At 35.0% G+C, this 25872-nt stretch overlaps 1 protein-coding gene across 1 annotated transcript in view; it reads left to right on the forward strand.

Moving 5' to 3' along the window:
- Positions 1 to 2742: 2742 nt before the first annotated feature.
- DNAJC10 (DnaJ heat shock protein family (Hsp40) member C10) overlaps positions 2743 to 25872 on the forward strand; it is a 78886-nt gene continuing 55756 nt past the window's right edge. The window contains exons 1-10 of the mRNA XM_077154374.1: positions 2743 to 2970; positions 4349 to 4697; positions 6123 to 6288; positions 7705 to 7755; positions 11948 to 12030; positions 12957 to 13088; positions 13668 to 13761; positions 14871 to 14948; positions 16316 to 16359; positions 19782 to 19919. Of these exons, the coding sequence (XP_077010489.1) occupies positions 4458 to 4697; positions 6123 to 6288; positions 7705 to 7755; positions 11948 to 12030; positions 12957 to 13088; positions 13668 to 13761; positions 14871 to 14948; positions 16316 to 16359; positions 19782 to 19919 (1026 nt within the window). The 5' untranslated portion in view covers positions 2743 to 2970; positions 4349 to 4457. The remainder of the gene's footprint in view (positions 2971 to 4348; positions 4698 to 6122; positions 6289 to 7704; positions 7756 to 11947; positions 12031 to 12956; positions 13089 to 13667; positions 13762 to 14870; positions 14949 to 16315; positions 16360 to 19781; positions 19920 to 25872) is intronic.

A 25872-nucleotide genomic window follows, 5' to 3' on the forward strand; every position in this document is an offset into this window, starting at 1 on the left:
TGTCTTGCTACTTCTTTTTCTAAATCGATGCAAATGTACTAAGAAATGATGATCATACATCTATGTGATGATATTAAGAATTACTGATTGCATATTTAGAATGGAATGATTTCTAAATGTTGTGTTAATTTTTTTTAATTAATAAAAAAAAGATGCTCAAAAAAAAAAAGGGATATCTATATAATGCATAAGAATAACCTCCAGTATAACCTCTGAACTCTGTTTGAAATCTCTCATCCATCTTCGAAGTTTTTTAAGGTACCAACATGCTCTGGTGTGTCAGCAGAACAGAAAAAAAACACCTGATTGATGAACCTCTAGACCAAACAATGTCTAGCGCTGCAAAGGGCTCAGTTACCTTGCTTATCTGTTCTGCTGGGGCCCCAGAACCATAGTCAGTTAGCTTCCTTGTTCCTTAGGACCTTTTGGTCACACCTGTGTCACCAACTGATAGCAGACAGACGATAAATTCTCTGTCTGATGCACTTGAATGACCAATTCCTGGGTTGCAAAGAAAGTTCATTTAAAGGTGCAAAGCAGGAGAGCAGATGGCCTATCAGCCCAAAAGTTTGTCTCCCTGAGTCTAGAGGTTCAAGGTTTTATGGATTCTAACAAGGGGATATGAATTCTTCAAAATTTCAATAGCACATATAAGCAGAAAGGAAGGGAGATAGAGTTATTTCAATAGCAGGTTGAGGCAGAAACAATTTACAAATGTAAAGGAGTGAATCTGGGTTGGAGCCAGTTAATTGCTGGCAAGTTCCTCCAGTAGCATTAGGTGGTTTGCCCTTACAAATTTCTAAATTAAAAAAAAGGACAAAGGCACTTGAGGGTTTTTACAATCATTCTCAGGGATCAGGGCAGCTGGATTACACTTCAGATATTTTAGGCATTTTCTCTGTTTAATTTATCAGAAAGAAAAAAAGGAATATTTATGTAATGATTCAGTAATCATATCATTCATTAAATCCTAACTCCTAGGTTGCATTTAGACTTAGGGAGACAGATTCGAGCTTGTTCCTTTAGCTCCTGTTCTCCTTACCAGCAGCTCTGTAATAAACCTTTTTCTCTCTTTGAAACCCTGGTGTCCAGAACTGATTTTTTGCCCACTAGGCAGTGCGCCCATTTTGTCCCAAATGATTCCCAAATTTTTTCTCCAGTCTAGACATCTCCCATAAGTTATATGGGACATACGTATATTGGACATAATCTAGGGTCCTGGAACTAGGCATATCCAAATAGAACTCTTATTTTTACCCTAAATAGGTCCTTGCTCACTGGGTAGTGCCAAGCCACCTCAGCTAAAAGTTAACCTTAAATCCTCCCATCTCCCACCTCCCACCTCCAACCAATCAGCCATTTCCTGCCAAATTGACTCTATTTCTCTAACACTCTGTAACCACTCTCCCTTTCTTTATTCTTGTCCCCTTTGAATCGTCTCTCCACATAGCTGCCAGAGTAATCTAAAATGATCTTACCATCTCAGTCCCTCATTTTAAATGGCTTCTCTGTCAACTACAAGATTTAAAAACAAAACAAAAAAACCTATAATCTGGCTCTTGCTTAATTTTTATTTGCTGTCTTGCTTTTCATTTTACCCTCGGTATTCTGTCGGTCGGCAGTGTAGGTTATCGATGAACATCATAGACTCTGGAGTTAGGCTGTATAGGTGTGAATCTCTGCTTTATCATGCAATCATACGTCCGTTTCCTCAACTCTGAAACGGGTATAATAACAACTACCTTTATAAGATTATTTGGAAGATTAACTGAGTTAATCCATGTATAATGTGTGCTTAGACAAGTTCCTATCACATATTAACAATTATTACGTCAGACTGTTTTTAACATTTCTGCCTTTGTTCACTCTACTTCCTTTTCTTTCCTGCTATATGCTCATTTAGCCATGGATTCTACCAATTTTTTCATAAGCTCACACTTGATTTTCTACCAATAAAGATACTACCTAATACAACTTATTTCATGTTCGGATTGATGTCATAAACTGGCATCCTTTTCACTTGTGATGTTTTCTCTTTTGATGGTCTAATATGTTCTAGCTCAATTTTCTAGTTATATTGCTGCAGGTCAAAAATGCAGTTTCACTCAATTCATTGCCGTATCAGTTAAGGTAAATGAGAGAAAGAATAGAGTTTGTGTAATTGTCCAGTTTCTAACGTGGACGAAGGTGAAGCCAGGAAATACTGGAGGATACTCAATAAATGTTTTAAAGTTACGCTGATATATACACCCCCACCCCCACCCACCCCATTGCCTGTTCAGCCCTGTAGGCCGACTGCCATCGACGCTACGGCAGTCAAGCTCCCGTTTTTCCGCAAAATTTCTTTTTTCTGCCTCACCCACTCATCAAACAGATAAATCCTCTACAGCCCCGCCTTCCCTTTAAGAACAGGATCTCAGCGAAATACCACGCCAAAACCCGCCCACCGAGTTTGCCCGTCACCAAGGCAACGGGACCCGGAAGAAAAGAGAGGGCTTGGCCTCCCTCAGTCCAGCCGGTGGCCTGTGCAGGGTGCTGGGGTGCGGGCTGAGCGGTTATCGCATGTCGCTCCGCTCCGGGTTGGAGCCGGAACCGGAGCCGGAGCCGGATCCCGCGCAGATGCCACGTCAATCTCAACCTGCACTACCCTTCCCTCCCCGCACCGCCGCGCCCTCCAGGCTTGCTGACTGTCCTCCCGGCCTGCGTCCGCCACGCTTTTCCCACAATGCCCCGCGCCAGGCCCCGCCCCAGCCTCGCCGTGGAAACCGGTGTGGGAGAAGCCGAGCCGGGGCGGCGGTGCGCTTGTCGCTGCCGGTGCAGCTTGTCCTCCCCCATCCCGAACGCGGCGGCCCGGCCGTCGGAGAGTGCGTGCTCCCTACCGCACGCACAGCCTGAGCCCGGCCGGCCGGGTCAGCCGCAGGATATTGAGGATGGGGGAGTAGCTACAAGAGGCGACCCCGCGATAACGAGGTGGGCATGGGCCGGGGCTCAGCCGGAACCGGCGTCCGCCTGAGCCGTCCGGGAAGGGAGGGGCGAAATTCCTGTGCGCCGGAACCTCCCCTCTTCTCAGCTCCGGTGGTGGTTTTGCGTTCCTTCTCCCCGTCTTCCTCCCAATTGTCTACACCACCCTTCCTCTGCTCAGCGGTTTCTAGCTTCTTGCCTCAGTTTCTTACTTAAGCGTCATTCAGGTTCCCTTCTCCAATGGTTGGACTTGAGACCGCAGACACCGGTTAATACTTGACGGTCTGGTTCCCCCAGCGTTTCCATCTTCCCCTTCCCCGCCTCCCATCCAGGAGTGGGGGCAGCTTGAGGACGTCCACTTCTCATTTACCTGCAGCTTCTCCCTTTCCAAGAGCTGCACACGGCCGTTCAGTCACCCTCGTCCTGGCTGAGAACCGCTAAGCAGGGAACACGAGTTATTTCAAAGTGGTGATTGAAAATATGCTCCATTTTTTTCCTAATCGTTTTTTGGCCTCCGCATTTATTTATGCCTATTAGTGTATTTTTTAATGGATGTGAAGGAGGGGTTCGAATGAACTGAAGACCTTTCACAGTTAAAGGCCAAGTTTTTAAATAGTCATTTAGGATTCAAGTTGTACCCTAGAAGAAAATAGAAGCAGGATATTAAGGAGATAAAAATTTTCAAATTATTAAGAAACTTTGAAACTCAGGTATGCAAATTTAAATGTGATGTGCTGAAGATTTTTACAGAGACAAGTCTAAATAACTGATTCCTTTCTCCCTTTTATGTTTCTTATTTCTATTTGTGCCTAACTTAAATTTTGCAATAAAATTACATCGTTAACTTGCAGTTTTTATTCTACTATTTTTATAAATATTCTCTACTTAAATTTGATGTAAGCGTCTTCTGAGAAGAATCAGGAAAAGGAAATGACCTGCCGTGTGAGTTGTCTATTACAATACCACTTCTGGAAGGAAGGGTTATTTGAAAAGTGCTACCCTTTGGAAAATCTATGCTTCCTTCTAGTCCCTCTAAAGTGCATTTCCTACAAATATCTGATTCTGATGAAAATTGGGCAACCTTAAAGGGCTGAAGAAGTAGTCAAAAAGGAAAAGGTAGTACCAAAAAAGGAAGCATCTCTCCCTTGCGTTCTGGTGCTGATCAAGTGTTTCAACTAGCTACAACCATTCACCTACGTTCTGACATCTGTCTTGAGTAATTTCGCGTTTCACACACCTTACTGCCTAGATGTGGGTAGATCCTGGGGTGCTCTGATTTGCCATTTAATGGAGATTGTATAATTGACCGTATTATTTGATGAACAAATGAATAGCATTATTAGTGTTACATTGGGATGTATTTTAACTGCTGTTTTCATCTCTTTAGATTAATGTTTTTGAGGCAATTTTGTGATATTTGATTCATCCTTGGAGTAATGTGAACAGAAGTTCTCAAACTTCCATCTTTTATCTACTGGAACCAGCTCTGTGTCTTAATGTTCACTTACGTCAGAATTGGTATAAGGAAAAGAATGGGAGTCTGGTTAAATAAAGGTGACTATATCAGAGACTTGAAAAGGATCGTTCTCTGTTTTTTAATAGTATATATGGCCATTTTAGTGGGAACAGATCAGGATTTTTACAGTTTACTTGGAGTATCAAAAACTGCAAGCAATAGAGAAATAAGACAAGCTTTCAAGAAATTGGCATTGAAGTTACATCCTGATAAAAATCCGGTAGGTAAAGATTTCTTTTTAAGCATATCTGATTAGTGTATTTTACTATGTTTTGATATGTATTTAAATTATTTGAAATAAGCGATTCAAAATGCTTAATCAAATAAAAAAATCATAATTCAGCTGCCTTACTAAAAACAAAAACAGCAAAATATTCTAGTTTAGAATGGTGTAAAAAGAATGTCAGTACCAAAATGCAATTCCTTCTTAATTTGTAAATTCATTTCCAACAGTTCTGTTAAAGACACTAATCCCCAAACAGAAATGACTGCAAAGTACTTGAAGTAATTTACTTAGAAGTTAAAGTAGGTTAAGATCAAATATCTTAGAACAGTAACAGGAAATTACTTTTTTTTTTTTAGAACTTAGTGGTTATGTCTTGCTAAAAATGGTAGTAATGGCTAATAATAACATAATTCAGTTTTCACTACTTTTTTCCTTATGCACAAGTGTAGGAATCAGAATTAGGACGTTATTACAAATTAAAACTTGAGAGCAGCCAAAATATAGTTAGCGCCCATCATAAATGTTTGATTACAAATCCAATACTGTAATCTTTCAAAACCAAGTTAGTTTTTATTTTTTTTTTGTAATTTAATTCTTAGCGAGATTTGGCACTCATAGTGAAGAGGAAGATGTGGTTAAGTTATTTTTCTGTTTTCTAATTAGAATTTTGAAAATTGAATTTATTAATTTGATGCAATAAAGCTGAGGAAGAGAAACCTTATTTTTTAAAAAGTTTTTGTGTGGTAACCTCCCTGAGATCAAAATTCTGCTACATTTCAGGTGTTCTGATTGTTCTCTAAATTTTCAGAATATGATTTTTTAAGCTTCTGTATGAAAAACCATAGACTTCATATGCAGGCATTATTTAAGTGAAGGCAGCCTACAAGAAACCAGTTCTTTGAAACTCAGTAACAAATGAGCAGTTCCAATCCAGTTTTGAAATGTTACTTTGGAATTAGTGTGTTTTATTTAATTATCTGATTGAGAGGTGTGCATACTATTTTAGTTCATATGTTGATTTTGCTTCAAATAGGGAAAGAACCTGCAACTCTGTTTCTTTGTAATTGTTTTAGGGGTAGACAAATAGTATTCACAATATTAAGGGTTTGAAAGTGTTTGTTTTTTCTCAGTTGCATTTCTTAAAAGGAATGATTTACATTATATGATCATATTTGTCAACCTTTGAAAGAATTAATTCTCGTTTCCTTGTTACTTTTCTTCTTTTTTTGGAAATTGTAGTTCCTTAGAAAAATACTTCCTTTTATATCAACCTATGATAACCTGTTTTATATATGCCACTCTTCCTTATCTGGTATCTAGTCACAGAAATCTCAGGATATAATTAAATCTACATAGAAGTTCTGAGAGACTTGAACTGTATATCTGAAACACTGTGTTATTTCTAATATTTTTAAATAGAATAACCCAAATGCACATGGTGATTTTTTAAAAATAAATAGAGCATATGAAGTACTCAAAGATGAAGATCTCCGGAAAAAGTATGACAAATACGGGGAAAAGGGACTTGCAGATAATCAAGGAGGAGGCCAGTATGAAAGCTGGAACTATTACCGTTATGATTTTGGTAAGGTGATAGGATATTACTTCTGATTTTTTGTTAAGAACCTCTCAATAAGTATCTCTAAAATAAGGATAACTTTAATAATTTAAAAAAAATCTATTTGTATTAATAGAAGTTAAATTTGAAGCCTTTTGGTATTTTTAGAGTCGTATTTTTAAAAGAAATATGTGGGCACGCCAGTAGTGATCACTTCAATAGAAATGCCATCCTTTTCATATAGAATCTTTATTAATAATGGTTTAAGGTGGTTACAGGAATAAGAAAGAAGTCAGGCAAAAGCAGAGGGAGGAAACAAGTTAGACCAAAGAGAGGAAAAGTAAACACAGGTGTCAAGGCAGGAAAAGAGTGCTCTGGTACCCAGTATTTCTCCTAGTCATGAATTAACCTTAGTTGCAGGCTAAGAACTGAAGTATGCTTTTATATTTGACTAAATAAAATATTTTTATTAAATATCTGGGGTGTTTGTTTCTCAAGACAGACTGACTACCTGTTCAACTTAATCTATTTTAGGAGCCGCAAACTGCATCTCATAAAAAATAGAAAACTGCATCTCATAGTCCACTTAATTTCTCAATTAAGTTTTATTGGAAACAGCCACACTCATTTGTTTATATAGTGTTTATAACTGCTTATGCATTACGAGGGCAAAATTGAGTAGTTGCAATAGAGATCATGTGTCCCACAAAACTTAAACTATTCATCATATGACATCAACAAAAAAAGTTTGCTGACCCCTAGTCTATATCCATCATTAATATTATTTTTATACTTCATACAGTAATATATTTTCTCACATTGGTTTTAATTATTATGGTACATAAAATTTATATTTACTACATAAGTTTGTCTCTACTTCAAATACTCTATAAGATTTTTGGTAGAATAAATATGGAAAATATTTTAAAGTGATATCACCTACAGAAACCATATAATCTAGGAACTAATTGAGATCTGTAATCTAGTTAACAGTAATGTACCAGTGTCAGTTTTCTGGTTTTGATATTGTACTAAAGCCACATAATAATGATGTTAGGGGAAGCTGCAGGAAGGGTACAGAGTATGTACTGTTTTTCCAACTTCCTGTAAGTCTATAATCATTTCAAAATTTTGAAAATTTAATAGAATAGAAATTTTCTCTGGAGACGAATTAGGAGAATATTAAGACTCCTTCTCCTCCCTGATAGTGCGTATCAGGAAACTAATATTAGATCTTTAGACCACTCTTTAAAGGTACCAGCAGTGTTATTTACCCTTAGCTTTTCTCATAGAAATTTGTTGCATATTCTTCAAGTTTGAGATTTAGCATACTAATCTGATTTTTGTTATTATTAAGACCTAGGAGTAAATAATTATTCTTATTGACTCTTTAACTGATAGTAAGGTTTTAATTTTTCAATTTTTGTATACTTTCAAAATTAGGTATTTATGATGATGATCCTGAAATCATAACCTTGGATAGAAGAGAATTTGGTAAGTTTGGGGTATCTTAGTTTACCAGGGATACTATAACAAATATAACAAAATGGGTTGGCTTACCTGACAAGCATTTATTGCCTCATGATTTTGAAGGTTAGAAATCCAAAATCAAGAAGTTGGCAAGGCTATGCTTTCTCCCAGAGTCAGTAGCATTCTATTGATGGCAGTTCTCTGGTGCATGGCAATTTCTTTCTCTTCTCTAGCTGCTTCTTCTTCTGGTTCTTGGGTTTTTCTGAGTGTATCTGACTTTCCTCTCTTCATAAATCCTCCGGTAATATGGATTAAGACCCATCCTGATTATGTTTGCCCACACCTTAACTAATAACATCTTTAAAGAAAACATTTATAGAGGTCCTCTTTACAAAGGTGTTCACACCCATGGAAGCATGGATTAAGATTTGCTCTCCATGTCCCACTCATCTAGCTCCTGGGGCGGCTGGGAGGCTGGGGGCCTGGCCTGTGGGATGGCTGGGGGTCTAGTGTGAATGGAAGGTATCCAGGGCCAGGAGACCATGCAGGCCCTGAATGACCGTCTGGCCTCCTACTTGGACAGAGTGAGGAGCCTGGAGACTAAGAATCGGAGATAGGAGGGCAAAATTCAGGAACACTTGGAGAAGAAGGGACCCCAGGTCAAGTACTGGGGCCACTACCTTAAAACCATTGAGGAATTAAGGGCTCAGTTCTTTGAAAACTCCAGACAATGCCCAACTGGCTGCTGATGACTTCAGCCATGCACCAGTCTGTGTAGAACACCATCCATGTGCTCCACGAGGTCATTGATAATACCAGCATTACTTGGCTGCAGCTGGAGACAGGGATCGAGACTCAAGGAAGAGCTTCTCTTCATGAAGAAGAAGTATGAGGACTAAGTAAAGGGCCTACAAGCCTGTATTGCCAGCTCTGCACCGGCCACGGTGGTAGATGTCCCCAAGTCTCAGGAACTCAGCAAGATCATGGCAGACATCCGGGCCCAGTATGACAAGTTGGCTCAGAAGAATCAAGAGTAGCTGGGCAAGTACTGATCTCACCAGATTGAAGAGAGCACCACAGTGGTCACTTCTCAGTTTGCTGATTTAGGAGCTACTGAGATAACACTCACATTGCTGAGACTTACTGTCCAGTTCTTAGAAACTGACCTGGAGTCTATGAGAAATCTGAAGACCAGCTTGGAGAACAGTGTGCAGGAGGTAGAATTCCACTACACCCTGCAGATGGAGCAGTTAAACGGGGCCCTGCTGCACCTGGAGTCAGATCTGGCACTGAACCGGGCAGAGGGGCAGCACCAGACCCAGGAGTATGAGGCTTTGCTGAACATCAAGGTCTAGCCGGAGGCTGAGATTGCCACCTACCACCATCTGCAGAAGACGGGGAGGACTTCAGTCTCAGTAGTGCCCTGTACAGTAGCAACTCCATGCAAACCACCCACCTGCTGGATCGTGGATGGTGCAGTGGTATCTGAGACCAACAACACCAGAGTTCTGAGGCATTGAGGCAGCAGACACAGGGTGCGCTTTGGAGAATGGGTGGCCAATAAAAACTCTTCTGCATCTTCAAAAATGATGGATGGATGATGGATGGATGGATAGAAAGGTAGAATCAATCTTAAGATTTTTAAGAGATAATTAACTACATTGATGGGTTCCATCCATATTTACCACTATTCTATCTCATCTTTAATACTACTCTTTGTAGTACCAGGCTAAGATGGAGAACATGGATAGTAGTATCAATTTGTTCTTAGTGTAAATATCACATTAGCCTACTTGGTTATGGGTCTCTTTCTGTTATCAGTTGTTTCTTTTGGCTTTTCGTTATATGGTCTAATCTTTTTATATAACTAATTAGTAAATAATTATAGAGTTATTTTAAGGTTATATATGTTCTCTTTTGCCAGAGAGGAGTTAGGTTTCCTTCTGGCTAGAGTCACTAACAGTCTCAGATCAGCTTTATCCAAATGGGGATTGAAATGATTCAGAAGCTGATCTTAGAGAGGGCTGATCACTTTTCCGTTCATCTTTCTGTACAGGATTCCTCCTTAGATGCACCCTGAACTCCATTTTTATCCCTCTAGCCTCATGAATCACTTGAAAGCACTCTTTGGTTTCTTGCCTCTCAACTACCTCTTTTAGAATTGGCAGACACTGGCTCTCCGAGTTCTTGTCTCCTCCCAAATCTTGGCCCCTTAATTTTTCACTACATTTATAACTCTGATGCTTTCAAGAGAAGTCTTATATGTTTTGCCCAGTTTTTCTGTTGTTTATAGAAAGAGAGTTAATCCAAATTGTATAGTTCACCATTACCAGCAGTGGAATTCTAGAGTGTTCAACTTTAGTACAAAAAGGAAAATGGAATTAAAAACTCTGTTTTAAACCTTTTTTAAAAATAATGTTTTGCATTCTTTCTATTAAATATGTTGCATAATCTTTCTGTATGTTGCCTTATTATATGAGCCTGTCATTATAAACAAGTCTTAGATAGTAGTAGCAAAATAGAGAATATCTTATACTTATTAGTCATTCTAAATAATACCCACACTATAAATAGGAATATTGCTGAAGACAAGCTCAAGAACTTAGAGATGCGCAAATTACTTGTTTCTTTTCTTCCATTTTTCTATGCCAGTAGAAAATATTAGGTCTAGTCGTGTGGATATTAACAAAGTATATGGTTTATAGTCTCCGATTATGTTTAGAAGCTGAAACTTTGAATTTTGAAGTATACTTGATCTATTCATGGTCTCTGGGTTATGCAGAAACATCCAAGTGAGCTTTGTTAATACAGTATTAAAAATATTTTTACCTTATTATTCAACAGTCAGTGAAAACTGTGCAATTATATTACATGTGATCTGTGAAAACAAAGTGCAAAGAAGGAAGACAATTTTTTTCACTATAAACAAAGTTTACTGTCATATTAAATATCATTTAGATTTATTTTACATATGTATTTTATTTAAGAAGTAATGCTTTTTTCTAATTTTTACTTTTGCTTTTTATTTTTAAAAAACACATTGAGCTTGGTGGGCCATGGAGGCTTAGCAGGTAAAGTTCTCATGCCAAAGACCCGGGTTCGAGTTCCAGCGCCTGCCCATGCAAAAAAAGAAAGAAAGAAAATCACATTAAGCTTATTTATTTACAGTTAGTAAGAAAATCCATTTTTTATATTTAAGTTTGCAATAATAATTCTATTAAAATTTTACCTAAATTAGTACTAGTTGTTGTTGGTCTAAACTATCCTAATTATATTGACCACCTACATAGAATGGTCTATTTTATCTAATTTTCTAAACAGTGCCAAAAAAATAGCCTGTTAAATCCTAAATTTTATATTTTACCTATAATGTATACATTAGCAATTTTTCAAACAGATGTCTTGTATTTGAAATGTAGTCGAATGTTGAGTCCTACACATTTCTAGTTAATCTGAATCCCTTATACATATTTACAATACTGTGCATGTTTTGATGCCTTACTATAATTTATGAGTTTTTGAAAATTTAAAAGTGAATAAAGTTCCATTTACTTACATCAGGTCATCTAATAGGTAACATATAACGCTTCATTGCCTAGACTTTATATTTAAATCAGTTATTTCAGCAAATCTGTATTAATGTTCTAAATTGTTAAAAATCTTGATCTTATGCTTTTCAAGCAATATAATTTTCTGAGGTAAATATTTTATTTAACGACAAAGATTACATTTTACTCCTCATAGTCCTTAATATATCATGTGAGTCTCTTCTTTAGGATTTTGAATCAGTCTTCAGAATTGCTTGATGAGCATGTGTTTAAGCTGTGCTGCAGTTAGAAGAGCTTAAGTCTCAGTCATTCTGTGTCTTTTCTTCATTTCTCTCATCCACACAAATTCTTACATGAGATTAGCTATTGCTTCCTTTTGCCACCTCATTTTACAGCCACATGGTCACATTTATCTTGGATTTCAGGATTGCTTCTTAAGTATGAGCTTGGGAGAGTAAAAAAAAGTCATTGACAGTCGAAATAATTTGTTTTCTTCTTTCTATAATAAGAAAGTTACCCAGAAAATGATACAGGCAGTATGAAATATTTATGACTAACTAGATTTTTTTCATTCTGACCCAAACAAAATGAAAATGTTTTTTTTTACTAAAATATCCATGGACCTTTAGTAAATAATTCTAAATTGCTTCTGTCTTATTTACTTTTAGATGCTGCTGTTAATTCTGGAGAACTGTGGTTTGTCAACTTTTACTCCCCAGGATGTTCACACTGCCATGAATTAGCTCCCACAGTATGCATTTTTTAATATCTTGATTATTAAATTTTTATTATTTCTAATTGATTTATTATTTGACTTTAAAAATGTTTTTCTTTCTTAAACATGTTGGCATTTTTTTTTCTATTAATAGTCATTGTAACTACCAGAAGTAGTTATCAGATATTTTCACATATGTATAATTTCTACATGATAAAAATTTCTCTTTAAGAATGTATAGCTTGGGCAGGCCACGGTCACTCAGCAGGTAAGAGTGCTTGCCTGCCATGCCAGAGGACCTGGGTTCGATTCCCGGTGCCTGCCCATGTAAAAAAAGGAATGTATAGCTTGATCCTGGAGATTATTCTTATACATTAGATAATATCCCTTTTTAGTTTGTGGTGTATTGGAGTGGCTAGAGGGCAGTACCTGAAACTGTTGAACTGTGTTCCAATAGCCTTGATTGTTGAAGACTGTATGACTAAATAGCTTTTACAGTATGACTGTGATTGTAAAAACCTTATGTCTGATACGCCTTTTGTCTTTTATCCAGGGTATGGACAGGTGAGTTAAATAAGTAAATATATATATATATATATATATATATATATATGGTTAAATAAATAATAGGGAGAGATAAAAATTGGATAGGTTGGAATACTTTGGGTCAATGAGAGGGAGGGGTAAGGTATATGGGATGTATGTGTTCTTTTCTTTTTCTTTTTATATGTCTTTCTGGAGTGATGCAAATGTTCTAAAAATGATCATGGTGAAGAATACACAGCTATGTGATGATATTGTGAGCCATTGTATAATGTGGTTGGACTGTACATGTGTGGATATTTCTCGGAACTATTTTTTTATAAAGATGATTAAAAAAAGAAAGTATAGTTTGAAGACTCTTCAAAGGAAGAACATTGCTCTTAGCAAAGAAATGCTTATATTTTCTTTATTTCTCATAGTGGAGAGACTTTGCTAAAGAAGTGGATGGCTTACTTAGAATTGGAGCTGTTAACTGTGGTGATGATAGAATGCTTTGCCGAATGAAAGGAGTCAACAGTTATCCCAGCCTCTTCATTTTTAGGTCTGGAATGGTAAGTGAAAAAGTTAACATTTTTATAATGTTTGTGCACCTGTATAATAAGTGAAATACTAGAGAAAATACAATATGTGAATTTGCAGCATGTTTTAATTTTTAAGTGCTATTTTAGGTACTATATAAGTAGAATCTATGGTCATAATAAATATTTTGAATTATATTATACTTTTTAGATGGCATTACTTTGCTGTATTTCAAAACTAAATATTTACCAACTTCAGTCTCTTTCTTAAAGAACATTATTTACCAGTGTGTGTGTATTGTACTCTAAACTCATAAAGTATTTTAAAGACATTTTCTCATTGAATATAATGCTCTGATACCCCATTTCTTTTTTCAGTTTTCAGTGATGAAACTGAAGCTACAACTAAATCTATTACAAATAATACTATTAGAATGCGTCCAAGGAATCTGTACAGTAAAGATTCTCAGGATATCATCTGGATATACTCTGTACTGTTGACACAGATCTTAAACAATTATGTTCAAAATAATGTAGAATAAAAAGTATTTGATATTTTTAGTGAGTTTTAAACTGAAAATAAAAGATATTCTCTTTTTATTAAAAAAATAGGCTGCAGTGAAATATCATGGTGACAGATCTAAGGAACATTTAGTGAGTTTTGCCATGCAGCATGTTAGAAGCACAGTGACAGAATTATGGGCAGGTAATTTTATCTTCTTAATTTGCTTGATTTTCAATATATATTTTCCTTACTTCATAAAAAGTAATTGTGTCATTTGCTCTGACCTCTGCTAAATAATGGGGATTTAACAAACTAATTATATTTGTACAGAAATGTTTTAAAACAAAATGTAGGAAGTAAGTGGGAAAGCAACTTTAAAATGCAACTAAATGGGCAGGCCACAGTGGCTCAGCAGGCAAGAATGCTCGCCTGCCATGCCTGAGCACCCGGGTTCAATTCCCGGTGCCTGCCCATATTAAAAAAAAAAAATGCAACTAAATGTTTAGTAATGCAAATGTTTCTTTGTTTTCCTAAGTAATTCTGTCTGTCCTATGTCAGGCAGTAAATTCATGCCTATCCAGTTCAATTTTGAGGTTTAAATGCTCTTCTAATTTTAGGCTTTTAAGTTAGCAAATGTCTTTAGGCAGGTTATTTAAGTACTCTGAACTGCCCATAAAATGACATTCACTTTATTCGCATCTAATAGGAAGTTCATTTCAATGAATACAGTTATGTCTGTATTAAGTGTGTACTAAGTACTAGGTCTACAGTGTTAAAATACATAATCTCTGCTATTATGGGCCTCACATTTTAGTGAGGAAGACATTAGTAAACAGTTAATATGCATTGTAGTAACTGTGATAATAGAGGTAAGCTTTAGGAAGTTAGGGAAGAATGAAAGATAATAAAATCCAGTTGAGAAAATGAGAACAGTTAGAAATTAATAGTTTGCAAATGAAAAGGAAGCCTTAAGAGATCACTGTATTTTAGGAACTGGCAATACTTCAACATAAATCTAACAAAAACATGGGTAGTGGGCTGGAGTGGTATGGGGAAAAATGGTTGATAAATAGGTAAACAAAGCCCAGATTGAAAGGGGTCTTACTTGCCAATTTGAGTTTCTTTCTTAATGAAATAATAAATTTCGATTTTATGTGATGAAAGATATGTGGAAATTGGAATGCTCAAGAGGATATTTAGAAAGAAATAAAGTGAATTGGGAAAGAGTGAGATGAGAAGGCAAAACCACTTAAAAGACTTTCAATTAACAAGTAACAGGTGATGAGAAATTTGCTTTATTTTCTTTTAAGGAAATTTTGCTAACTCTATACAAGCTGCTTTTGCTGCTGGTGTTGGCTGGCTGATCACTTTTTGCTCCAGCGAAGGAGGTAATTTTATTTATTATTTTGTTATGATGAATAAACTATGACATTTAAATTTTAGGTGAGAGTTTTAAATAAACTACTATAATTGATTAAGTTCTTGAAACTACAATTTGTACCCAAGATTACAATTTTTAATTTAATGATTATTTGCCTTTTCCATAATTTTAGCATAAGTAGTTATGAAAGTATTTTCTCAATGTACCGTTTATTTTTTTAGGTTCAATGGATGCATTTTTTCAGCTTAATTATATCATGATGTACCTTCATTTGGCAGTTTCCAGAAATAGTTAGTTGTGGACAGATATGACCCTTCCAAAATCATCATAATTTTTTACTTATGCATATGAGAAATTAGTGAATGTCTCAAAATTATATATTTGAATAAGACAGTTTCCCATCTTTAGGAACCTTTCCCTCCAGTGAAGTAAGGATAACAAATCAGTAGCTTCTGTACCAAATCACAAACTGTTAACTCTGGTCAAATGATGATATTGGTTAAAAATCAGCCCCCAAAATACAAAATGCTCTCATTCATTAATATATTCTCATACGTTTAATCCTAATCATGGGTCTTTTCCCCACATTTCACTTCTCAGCTTTTATGGGGCTGTATTCAGAAGGTATTGCCTTACAACTAAAACCACTCAGCTCTATCTAGTAAGGCTTATGTTAGAAAGGTACTGCCTTACAGCAAAAATCAGCCTTGACTTAGCCTCTCACAGAGGGGGTTGTCCTATTTTGGCTTGATGCCCAAATTTCTGTTCATCCACACATAAACAAGACTTGTAAAGTTTTCTTACATTTTTTCACCCCAGGTAACTTGATTTTACTTGTCTTTGTAGGATCTCTGATGCTATAGTTCCCTTTCTTTGAATCTATTTCATTGTGTCCTACTGTTCAAGATTGATAGTACATTCATGTAAATCATGAAGAAAAATTTTAAGATTTTATTGTATTTTGATGCACCTTCACATATTTTATCAAATAGGTCCTTTATATTTTATTTCCCCAAAATCATAAGATCTCTTGGATGAGAGGGAATTGTTCATAGGTAGAGAGATTTGAAAGAAAGATCCTAAAGAGATGCTTGAGAGAAAATTATTCCTCCCTGTAACTAGAAACCCTGGGAAAATATGGGGAAGGAATGAAACAATGAATGTGTCTTTGTGTGTGTGTGTGTGTGTGTGTGTGTGTGTGTGTGTGTGTGTATTTTTGTTGGCCTCACTATCCATCTGGTAAATAAAGGTCTCAATCAATATTTACCAGTAGAACCCAATTAATTGCCGTAGAATTAACTTGGTAGTTTTGGAGAAATACAACTAAAGCTAAAGTTTTATAAAGCTTAAATTGCCTTATAATTTTTCCCCCAGATTGTTTGACTTCACAGACACGACTCAGACTTAGTGGCATGCTGGTAAGCATCAGTCATTTTGTAAAACTATCACCATGTTAAGAAACACATTTAGAAATTGATTCCAAATGTTTTATTTGGTAGTTTCCTGAATGCTTAACTCATTTGTTTCTAGTGTTTCTTGTTTTCAAATAAATGTATTCATAGCTGTAAATTTCATTCTAATTATTTGTGTTTCATAAATTTTAACGTGTTGCTTACATTGTCATTCACTTCTAAGCATTTTCTAATTTAATTGTAAAATTCCTCTTTAATTGAAGAGTTACATGTTAGTGTTTTTGTCCATTCCATATTTTATTTTGTGTTATTTTGCTTTCTAATGTGTGTTTTTTTTTTTGTAGTTATTTAATTAGCTCTCATTGTGCTAGAGGAATATAATCTATATAATGTTGATACTTGAACAATTATTGAAAGCTCCCTTTGTTGCCTGGGAGTTGGTCAATTGTGAAAGTTTCCTGAATGCCATAAAATAATGTGTCCTATCTCTTGATATCTATTAGATCAAATATATTAATTATGTTATTCAAATCCACATCATTTAGTTTTGGATCATACTAAAGCCTTCAATTGCAATTATTGATTTATCTGTTTCTCCCCATATTTCTATTAGTTGTTTCATTATTTTTTTTTAACGTTGTTGGGGATAATGTATTTGTGATATTTATATTTTAGGGGAATTAGTTAATATCTCTCTTTGTACTTGTGGATTTCTTTTTTTACTTTAAATTCTATTTTATCTGATATTAAAATTAACTTGCCTTTGTTTCATTCCTTTCCCCTATTACACACATATATATATGTCACTATATATATATTTAATATATATTAAATAAATATAAAATAAATAATCGAAAAGTCTCTAAGTCTGGATGATCCCATATATATATATGGTATTATTCTGATTTTCTATTTCTTCTCTGTTTTACTTAATTTTGTTTTTATAAGATTATTCCAGTTTTCTGTTTCTTCTGTGTTTCAGTTCATTTTGTTTCTATAAGATTTTGTCCTTTCAACTAAATTTTTAAATCTTGGTATAAAGTTGTTCAAAATATCCTAAGATTTTCAGGTATCTATCGTTTCTCTACTGATAATTTGGTTTTTGTACCTTGTCTGTTTTTCGGTTCCTTAATCTCAAGACGTCTTTATCAAGCTTTACAGAAAAGTTCTAACTTTTGGCCTGTTGATTCTTTCTTTTATATGTTCATTTTCTATTTCATTAATTTATGGGGCTTCATTTTCTTTTTTCCACTTTTTAAAATTTAATTTGCTCTTTTTCTTAATTCTTGAGATAGGTGATTGGATCAGTGATGTGCAGGCTTTCTTTTCTAATATATGAATTTAAACTATAAATTACTGTGTTCCTCATTTTGATATATTTTCGTTATCATTCTGTTCAAAATATTTTCTAATCTCAATTTTTATTTTTTCTTGGAATCATGGATTATTTAGTACTGTATTTAGTTTCCAAGTATAGAGGGGATTTTTTTAGGGATTTTTCTTTGATATTTGTTGCTAATTTAATTCCAACCCTGATTAATGAACATGATTTCAGTTTTTTGAAAGTTGTTGAGCCTTGCTCCGTGGTCCAACATATGGTCAGTTTTTGTAAATTGCATTTGAAGAAAGTGAATTTGTGTATACTTCTACATATATCAGTTGGGTCAAGTTTGTTAGCTTTATTTTTCAAATTTTTAAGCTTTTTTCTCTTTTTGATGTGGGTAGGCTTTGGGAATCAAACCCGGGTCTCCAGCATGACAGGCAAGAACTCTGCCACTGAGCCACCATTGCCCAAATTTTTAAGCTTTTGATGATTTTATTGTCTGTGTTATATCAGTAAATGGAGAAGTGTTTGTCTTAATATTTCCCACTAATATTATGAATATGCCACCTGTTTTTCCCTTTCGTTCTATCAGTTTTTCTTCATATATTTTGAGCCTGTGTTCTTAGATGGATATTAATATAAAATTGTTATATCTTCCTGGTGATCTGAGCTTCTAATATAATGAAACATCCTTCTTTGACTTTTGTAATTGCTTTTGCCTTGAAGTCTAACTATTGATACTAGTGTTACTATGTCAGGTTTCTTTTGATTAATTTTGGCATGGTATATCTTTTTCTATTATTATACTATCAATCTCAGTCTATCCTTATATTTAGTTGCATTATCCCATAATTAGCATATAGTTAGGTTTTGTTTATCATTCTTTATCTCTGTCCTTTTATATTTCATGTTTTCATTGATATATATGGGTTCACACTTACCCTCTTATTAGTTTATTTGTCCCACCTATTTTATGATGTTTTTTGCCTTCTTTTGGATCAGTCAGATATTTTTTTTTACTATTCCATTTCCACAGTCTATTAACTGTTTAATTATTCTTTTACTTTTCATTTAAGTGGACACCTTAGAGATATCAGCTTGCATCCTTGACTTATCCACTTTCTGGACTAATGCAAAGACCCTGTAATACAAATTCCTTTACTACTCCCCAGCTTTTGACGTTGTGTATTTTAATCCTATAATTATCTGTTTTTTCTTAGTGTGTACCTTATATACACTAAAGTGGACACATCTTGACTGTACAACATTTTTACATCTGTATATTGCCATGTAATACCAAAAATTATAAGGAGTAAGGATTTTATATAGTTAGTGTGGCAAGGATGAATGACTCACACATATATGAAGGAAAAGTTCATTAGTCCTTACAGATCTTGGAACACAGAGAAGTGTAGGCCTTGCAGGACACAGGAGAAACATGATGATATATACCTAGGTGTGGAGTTCTTAGTTATTCTGCTTGGATTCATTAGATTTCTTGAATCGGTCATTAAGTATCTTTCATCAGTTCTGAAAAATTCTCAGCTGTCTTTTCAATTATAGTATCTGAACATTCACTCTCTCTTCTGCTATTGGAATTCCAAATAAATGTATGTTGGTCCTCATTTCATTTTCCAACTTGTCCAGTTCCAATTTTTTTTTTTCCAGTAACTTAAGATTCTAAGAAATGTACTTTTTCAAATAGGATTTTGGACTGATTAAAGCAGGTCAGCTACGATAGGTAAAAACCTTAAAGGTACTAATTTTAATGCACTTGTGAACACCCTCAGAGACTCTGATAAACTATATGATAATTATTGAAAGGGCATCCTAATGAAAAGTCTTATATAATAGTTTGATTTTTTTTTTAAATCTGAAAATGTTTATTGAATAATTAGTTTTCTAAAAGAAATTGTAAAAGCAATTGCCTAAAAACTGGTTTTCAATATCTGGGAAAAACTGTAATTCATTATCTCAAAATATTGAGTGGTCATTTAAAAAAGCTTTAAATTTACAATGGAAAAGTTGTGTTTTTAGATCAGTAAAGCTAAATTCCTTTTTCTTCCATTTGCAACATCACTTATCTTTTTGTCTCTAATTTTAGGATGGACTTGTTAATGTTGGATGGATGGACTGTGCTACTCAGGATAACCTTTGTAAAAGTCTGGATATTACAACAAGTACTACTGCCTATTTTCCTCCTGGAGCCTCTTTAAATAACAAAGAGAAAAGTGGCATTTTGGTATGAATCACTTTGACAATTTATTTACCTGTAAATGCATACATACATACTCATGTAATAACTATTTTATACGCAGTGAGCAAAGAAATGAATCAGTTTCATGTTATCTGGTTATGAAATATTTAATTACTTAGAATAAATATTTATTCTGGGATGCTCTAGGTTATAAAGTCTGTTATAGGGATTATTTTTCAACTAGTATTAACCTGTCGTTCTTAAACCCTGAAAGTTTAGGATACACTCTATGTTAAATGAAAGAACATTTATATCTTGAGTTTTCATTTTTTTCCATTTATTTCTATATTTCTAATGTTAAAATATAAATTATTGATATGTTTGACTGAGATCCAAGCATCTGTACATTTTTTAACCTACCTTATAGGATCCTGATATGAACTTGGTTTGGAGATCTACTGATGTGGTCTCCTCTCTAATTTTATGCATGAAGAAACAGAAACTCAAGCTAGTTGTCTAGAAGCTAAGATAAATAATGGGATAGTAGATAGGTCCCTAGGAAATTCCAAAAGAAAGGAATCTGACAAACTTCCTTTAGTTTTATTTTCTGTTAGTGTAATTCTGCTTTTGTTAATACTGATAAAGATACCATGTACTCTTTACAGAATATAAATATACAGTATAGATATGTATTAAAAAAGAAGTAAAATTCTTTAGAATCACATCAGCTAGACAGTTCCCATCAAACCTTGGTAAATACCCTTCCATATTTACTGTACTTGCATGTACGTGCAATTATGGATTTATGCCAATGGCTTAGTCTGTGGTCCAGACTTCTTCAATACATACGTATATATCCTACTGGCATTTCAGCATCTCCTCTGGGATATTAATCAGCATCTCAGACATAAATGTCTATAACTGTACTTCTGTTCTTCCCCCCATAAATTTGCTCTCCCTGTAGTTTTACCCATCTCAGTTAGTTAATGATAATTCGATATTTTTATTGTTCAGGCCAAAAACCTTAGAATCATTCTTTTTCTCATACCCTATAACCAATTTATCAGGAAAACCTGTGGCTGTCTTTAAAATGATTGCATAATCCACCTACACTACTACTATCCTTTATGAGCTACCATCATCTCTCAGCCAAATTACTGCAACAGCTCCATAAGGGCTGTTTTATCCTTTTTTACTAGTCTGTTAACGTAAACAGCCATGTTGAACATAAACACAATCATGTTACTTGTTTGCCTCAAATCATCCTCCAGTGACTCCACTTTTCTCTCAGAGTAAACACCACAACTGGAAGGGGCCTAACCCCTCCCTATACCCCTGCCTTTCCTTCTGCCTCTGCGACCTTATCTACTTCTGCTGTGACTCTTAGTCACTGTGCTAGCCACACTGACTTTCTTGCTGTTCAACAAGGTAATCTCCTGCCCTTGAGCCTTTGCAGTGATGTTCCTTCTGCCCAGAATGCTCTCCCCCAACAAATCCACAAGGTCACCTATTACACCTTCAAGTCTTTGCTTAAAAGACACCTGTCAATAAATTCCCATTATAATTGCAACCTGCCACCTTTCCTCCCACCCCCAGCTTGGTACTGTCACTCTCCCTAGCCCTGCTCTACTTTATTTACAAAGCATTTATCAACTTATAATATACATTGTAATTTTCTTATTTTACTCTTTTGTTGTTTTCCTTCACCGATAAATTATAAGTTCGGGTTTGTTCACTGTTGTTTTGCAAAGGTATAGGAGAGTGGCATATTGTAGGCACTGTTTATACACACATACATATACATGTAGATACACAAAACAGATGAATTCATAAATGCAGGTGTGTCATTTTTAAAAATTTTTTTATTTAATTTTTTTAAATACCAAAAGAACACCTAACAAACGCAAACATTCCTATTTTAATCATTCTGTTCTACATATATAATCAGTCACAATTTCATCACATAGTTGCATATTCATCATCATGATCATTTCTTGGAACATTTGCATCTATTCAGAAAAAGAAATAAAACGAAACAGAAAAAAAATTTATGCATACCATACCCCTTACCCTTCCCTTTCATTGATCACTAGCATTTCAAACTAAATTTATTTTAACATTTGTTTCCTGATTATTTTTATTCATGTATTCTACTCATCTGTTGACAAGGTAGATAAAAGGAGCATCAGACATAAGGTTTTCACAATCACACAGCCACATTGTGAAAATTATATCATTATACAATCATCTTCAAGAAACATGGCTACTGAAACACAGCTCTACATTTTCAGGCAGTTCCCTCCAGCCTCTCCATTACATCTTGAATAACAAGGTGATATCTACTTAATGCCTAAGGATAACCTCCAGGATAACCTCTCGACTCTGGAATCTCTCAGCCATTGACACTTTGTCTCATTTCACTCTTCCCCCTTTTCTTCAAGAAGATTTTCTCCATCCCTTGATGCTAGGTCTTAGCTCATTCTAGGGTTTTTCTCAATTCATTGATGCTGAGTCTCAGCTCATTCTAGGATTTCTGTCCCATGTTGCCAGGAAGGTTCACACCCCTGGAAGTCATGTCCCACGTAGACGGGGGGAGGGGGGGGTGTGATGGTGAGTTTGCTTGTTGTGTTGGCTGGAGAGAGGCCACATCTGAGCAACAAAAGGGGTTCTCTTGGGGGTGACACGTAGGCCTAATTTTAAGTAGGCTTGACCTATCCTTTGTGGGGTTAAGTTTCATATGAACAAACCTCAAGACTGGGGGCTCAGCCTATAGCTTTGGTTCTCCATACTGCTTGTGGGAATATCAAGAATTCAACTTGGGGAAGTTGAATTTTCCCCTGTTCTCACCATTCCCCGAAGGGGACTTTGCAAATGCTTTTTTATTCACTGTTCAAATCACTCTGGGATTTATTGGGGCATCACTGTGGATAAACCAACAAAATTTCATGTCCTACTCAAGGTTCCATGTACTTATGGTATTCAGTTAAGCTGTCTACATAAGTTATATTAGGAAATGCACTAGTCAAAATGTAAATTTTGTACCGAATAAACATTTTTTGCTTTAGTCTCACACATAAGTTGAAATTTTAAAATATTAATTACCATCAGTTTTCAGCACCCTGCAGTAATGACATTCCTTTGTTTTTCCTCATGCAAAAACATTTTTAAATTTGTACATTTAGTCACTATAATTATATACTCTAGGCATTCCTAGATTATACATCTCAGTCTTTATCATCTATCTTTCTGATTTCATTTGTGCCCCAGCCCTCCTCCCTCTATCATTCTCACATTCAGCTTCATTCAGCATTTTAACATGATTGTATTACAGTTAGGTAGTATTGTGCTGTCCATTTCTGAGTTTTTACATTCAGTCCTATTGCACAATCTGTATCCCTCCAGCTCCAATTACCCAATATCTTAACCCTATTTGTATCTCCTGATGGTCTCTTGCCAATGAAATTCTCTAAGTTTATTCACTAATGTCACTTCATATCAGTGAGATTATATAGTATTTGTCCTTTTGTTTCTGGCTAATCTCACTCAGCATAATGTTCTTAAGGTCCATCCATGTTGTTACATACTTCATAACCTTATTCTGTCTTACAGCTGCATAATATTCCATCGTATGTATATACCACAGTTTGTTTAGCCACCCATCTGTTGATGGACATTTTGACTGTTTCCATATTTTACTCTTTTATTGTTTTCCTTCACCAATAAATTATAAGTTTGGGTTTATTCACTGTTGTTTTGCAAAGGTCTAGGAGAGTGGCATATTGTAGGCACTATTTATACACACACACACACACATACATGTACTTACACAAAATAGATGAATTCATAAATGCAGATGTAAATTTTTTAATAAATGTGATCATATGGTGGATTCTGTTTTGCAATGTAGTTTTTTCATTTAGTGTATCAGGAAAATCATTCCCTGACAGTGAATATATTTGTTAATTTTGAATGTAAAAATATGTAATTATGCATTTATATTTGTTTATATATGTAGTATATGTGCATTAATCCTTTTAGTAACTAACTATCCTTGAATACTAATCCACTGACTGAATGTGTCATATTTAATCCTCTTGTTAGATTTTTAGGTTGTTTTTATTTTTCCTGATCATAATCAATATTTGTAATGAATCTTGTATGTTCATCTCTTCAGTTATCTGCTTAGAGAATGGATTGGCTGAAGCAATTTTAAATTAAATTCTTATTGCCTGATTGTTCTACAGGAAAGTTGTTCTAGTATATACTCTTGCCATTAGTTCAAGAGGATTGCCTACACCGTGGCCAACACTTAACATAGGCTCCAGCTTTCAGTATTACCAACTAGTATTTTAGAGAGAGCTTTGGTTTTCTTTATGATATAAAATTGTAGGCTCAGATGCTGATTTAGACAAGAAACAAATGAATAACAGTAAAAATGTAATAATAGAGAGTGATGAATTAAAGAGTCCGTTTCCTAGTCAAGAGGCTACTCTGGAGGTCACTCTTATGCAAGCTTCAGTTAGACATTGCTACCTATCATAGCTTGCCAACCCCCAACCAAAACCTTTCCTTCCAATCCTAAAGAACACCTAGGGCATTACATAAGATTCTACAAAGGTTCCATGTGCTGGGGTTTAACTTTGCAGAAACCTACAACCTCCAGATGGGTCCCTAGACCAGATAAGTCCTGAAATGCAGAGGGGCCAGCCTCTCTAGAACATTAACTAATTGCATCCCCCTATCCCATATTATGGATGGCCCCTTCCAACATGAAAAAGTTAGAACAGGCATAGCTGAAATACCCCTGAAGGGTGTGAGAAAGATCAAAGGTGATAGTTGAGTTACACCGAGAAGGTAGGGTTTAACGAATAAGTGTGATTGTTGAGTCATTATATTGATATTTCTTTTCATCTCCATTATCTTAAAGCAGGTAGAAAAACCTAAAATTGTGGAATTGTAACCCATACCAAACTCTGAGATCTGTTCTACAACTAATTGTTGTGATGTGCTTTGAAATTTATTGCTTTTGTATATATGCTATTTTTTCACAAAAAAAGAAAAACGAACAAAAGAGTCCATGTCCCTCCTTAAAAGCATTCAGATTTTTAAAAAATGTAAAATGCTGTCAGCTAAAATGTCTGGAAGATTAAATTTAGAGATTACAGAATATCTTTCATATGTCTACCAAATTGTATCCTAAGACAAACAAGGTTATAATGAGGTTCTAGATGATTGATCATTTACATATTAAAGCTGCTGTGTTTTTAGAAAATTCTTCATGTAGAGTTTTAGGTCTTTCAAATAATATTTGAACTGTTAAACGTAGGTAGTTTTAAATTAAAGATATATTTAAGAAATCCTGTAGGAAGAAGAAGAACACAAAATGGAAATGGAGAGAATTGTAGGATTCTATTTTAAACTCCTGTTTTATCGACCATGTACATTTACTTGTTTGCACTCTTTGTAACAACAGCTGCTTCGTTGTGAATTAGGCCAGCAGATTTCTGTGAGAAAAAAAAAAAAAACATGCATAGATTGGCAGAATGGATTAAAAAACAGGATCCTTCTATATGCTGTCTACAGGAAACACATCTTAGACCCAAAGATAAACATAGGTTGAAAGTGAAAGGTTGGGAAAAGATATTTCATGCAAATAACAACCAGAAAAGAGCAGGAGTGGGTATACTAATATCCAACAAATTAGACTTCAAATGTAAAACAGTTAAAAGAGACAAAGAAGGACACTATATACTAATAAAAGGAACAATTAAACAAGAAGACATAACAATCATAAATATTTACGCACCGAATCAGAATGCCCCAAAATACGTGAGGAATATACTGCAAACACTGAAAAGGGAAATAGACTCATATACCATAATAGTTGGAGACTTCAACTCACCACTCTCATCAAGGGACAGAACATCTAGACAGAGGATCAACAAAGAAATAGAGAATCTGAATATTACTATAAATGAACTAGACTTAATAGACATTT

The sequence above is a fragment of the Tamandua tetradactyla genome, chromosome 3 (genome assembly GCF_023851605.1).
Source record: "Tamandua tetradactyla isolate mTamTet1 chromosome 3, mTamTet1.pri, whole genome shotgun sequence".
Classification (NCBI taxonomy): domain Eukaryota; kingdom Metazoa; phylum Chordata; class Mammalia; order Pilosa; family Myrmecophagidae; genus Tamandua; species Tamandua tetradactyla.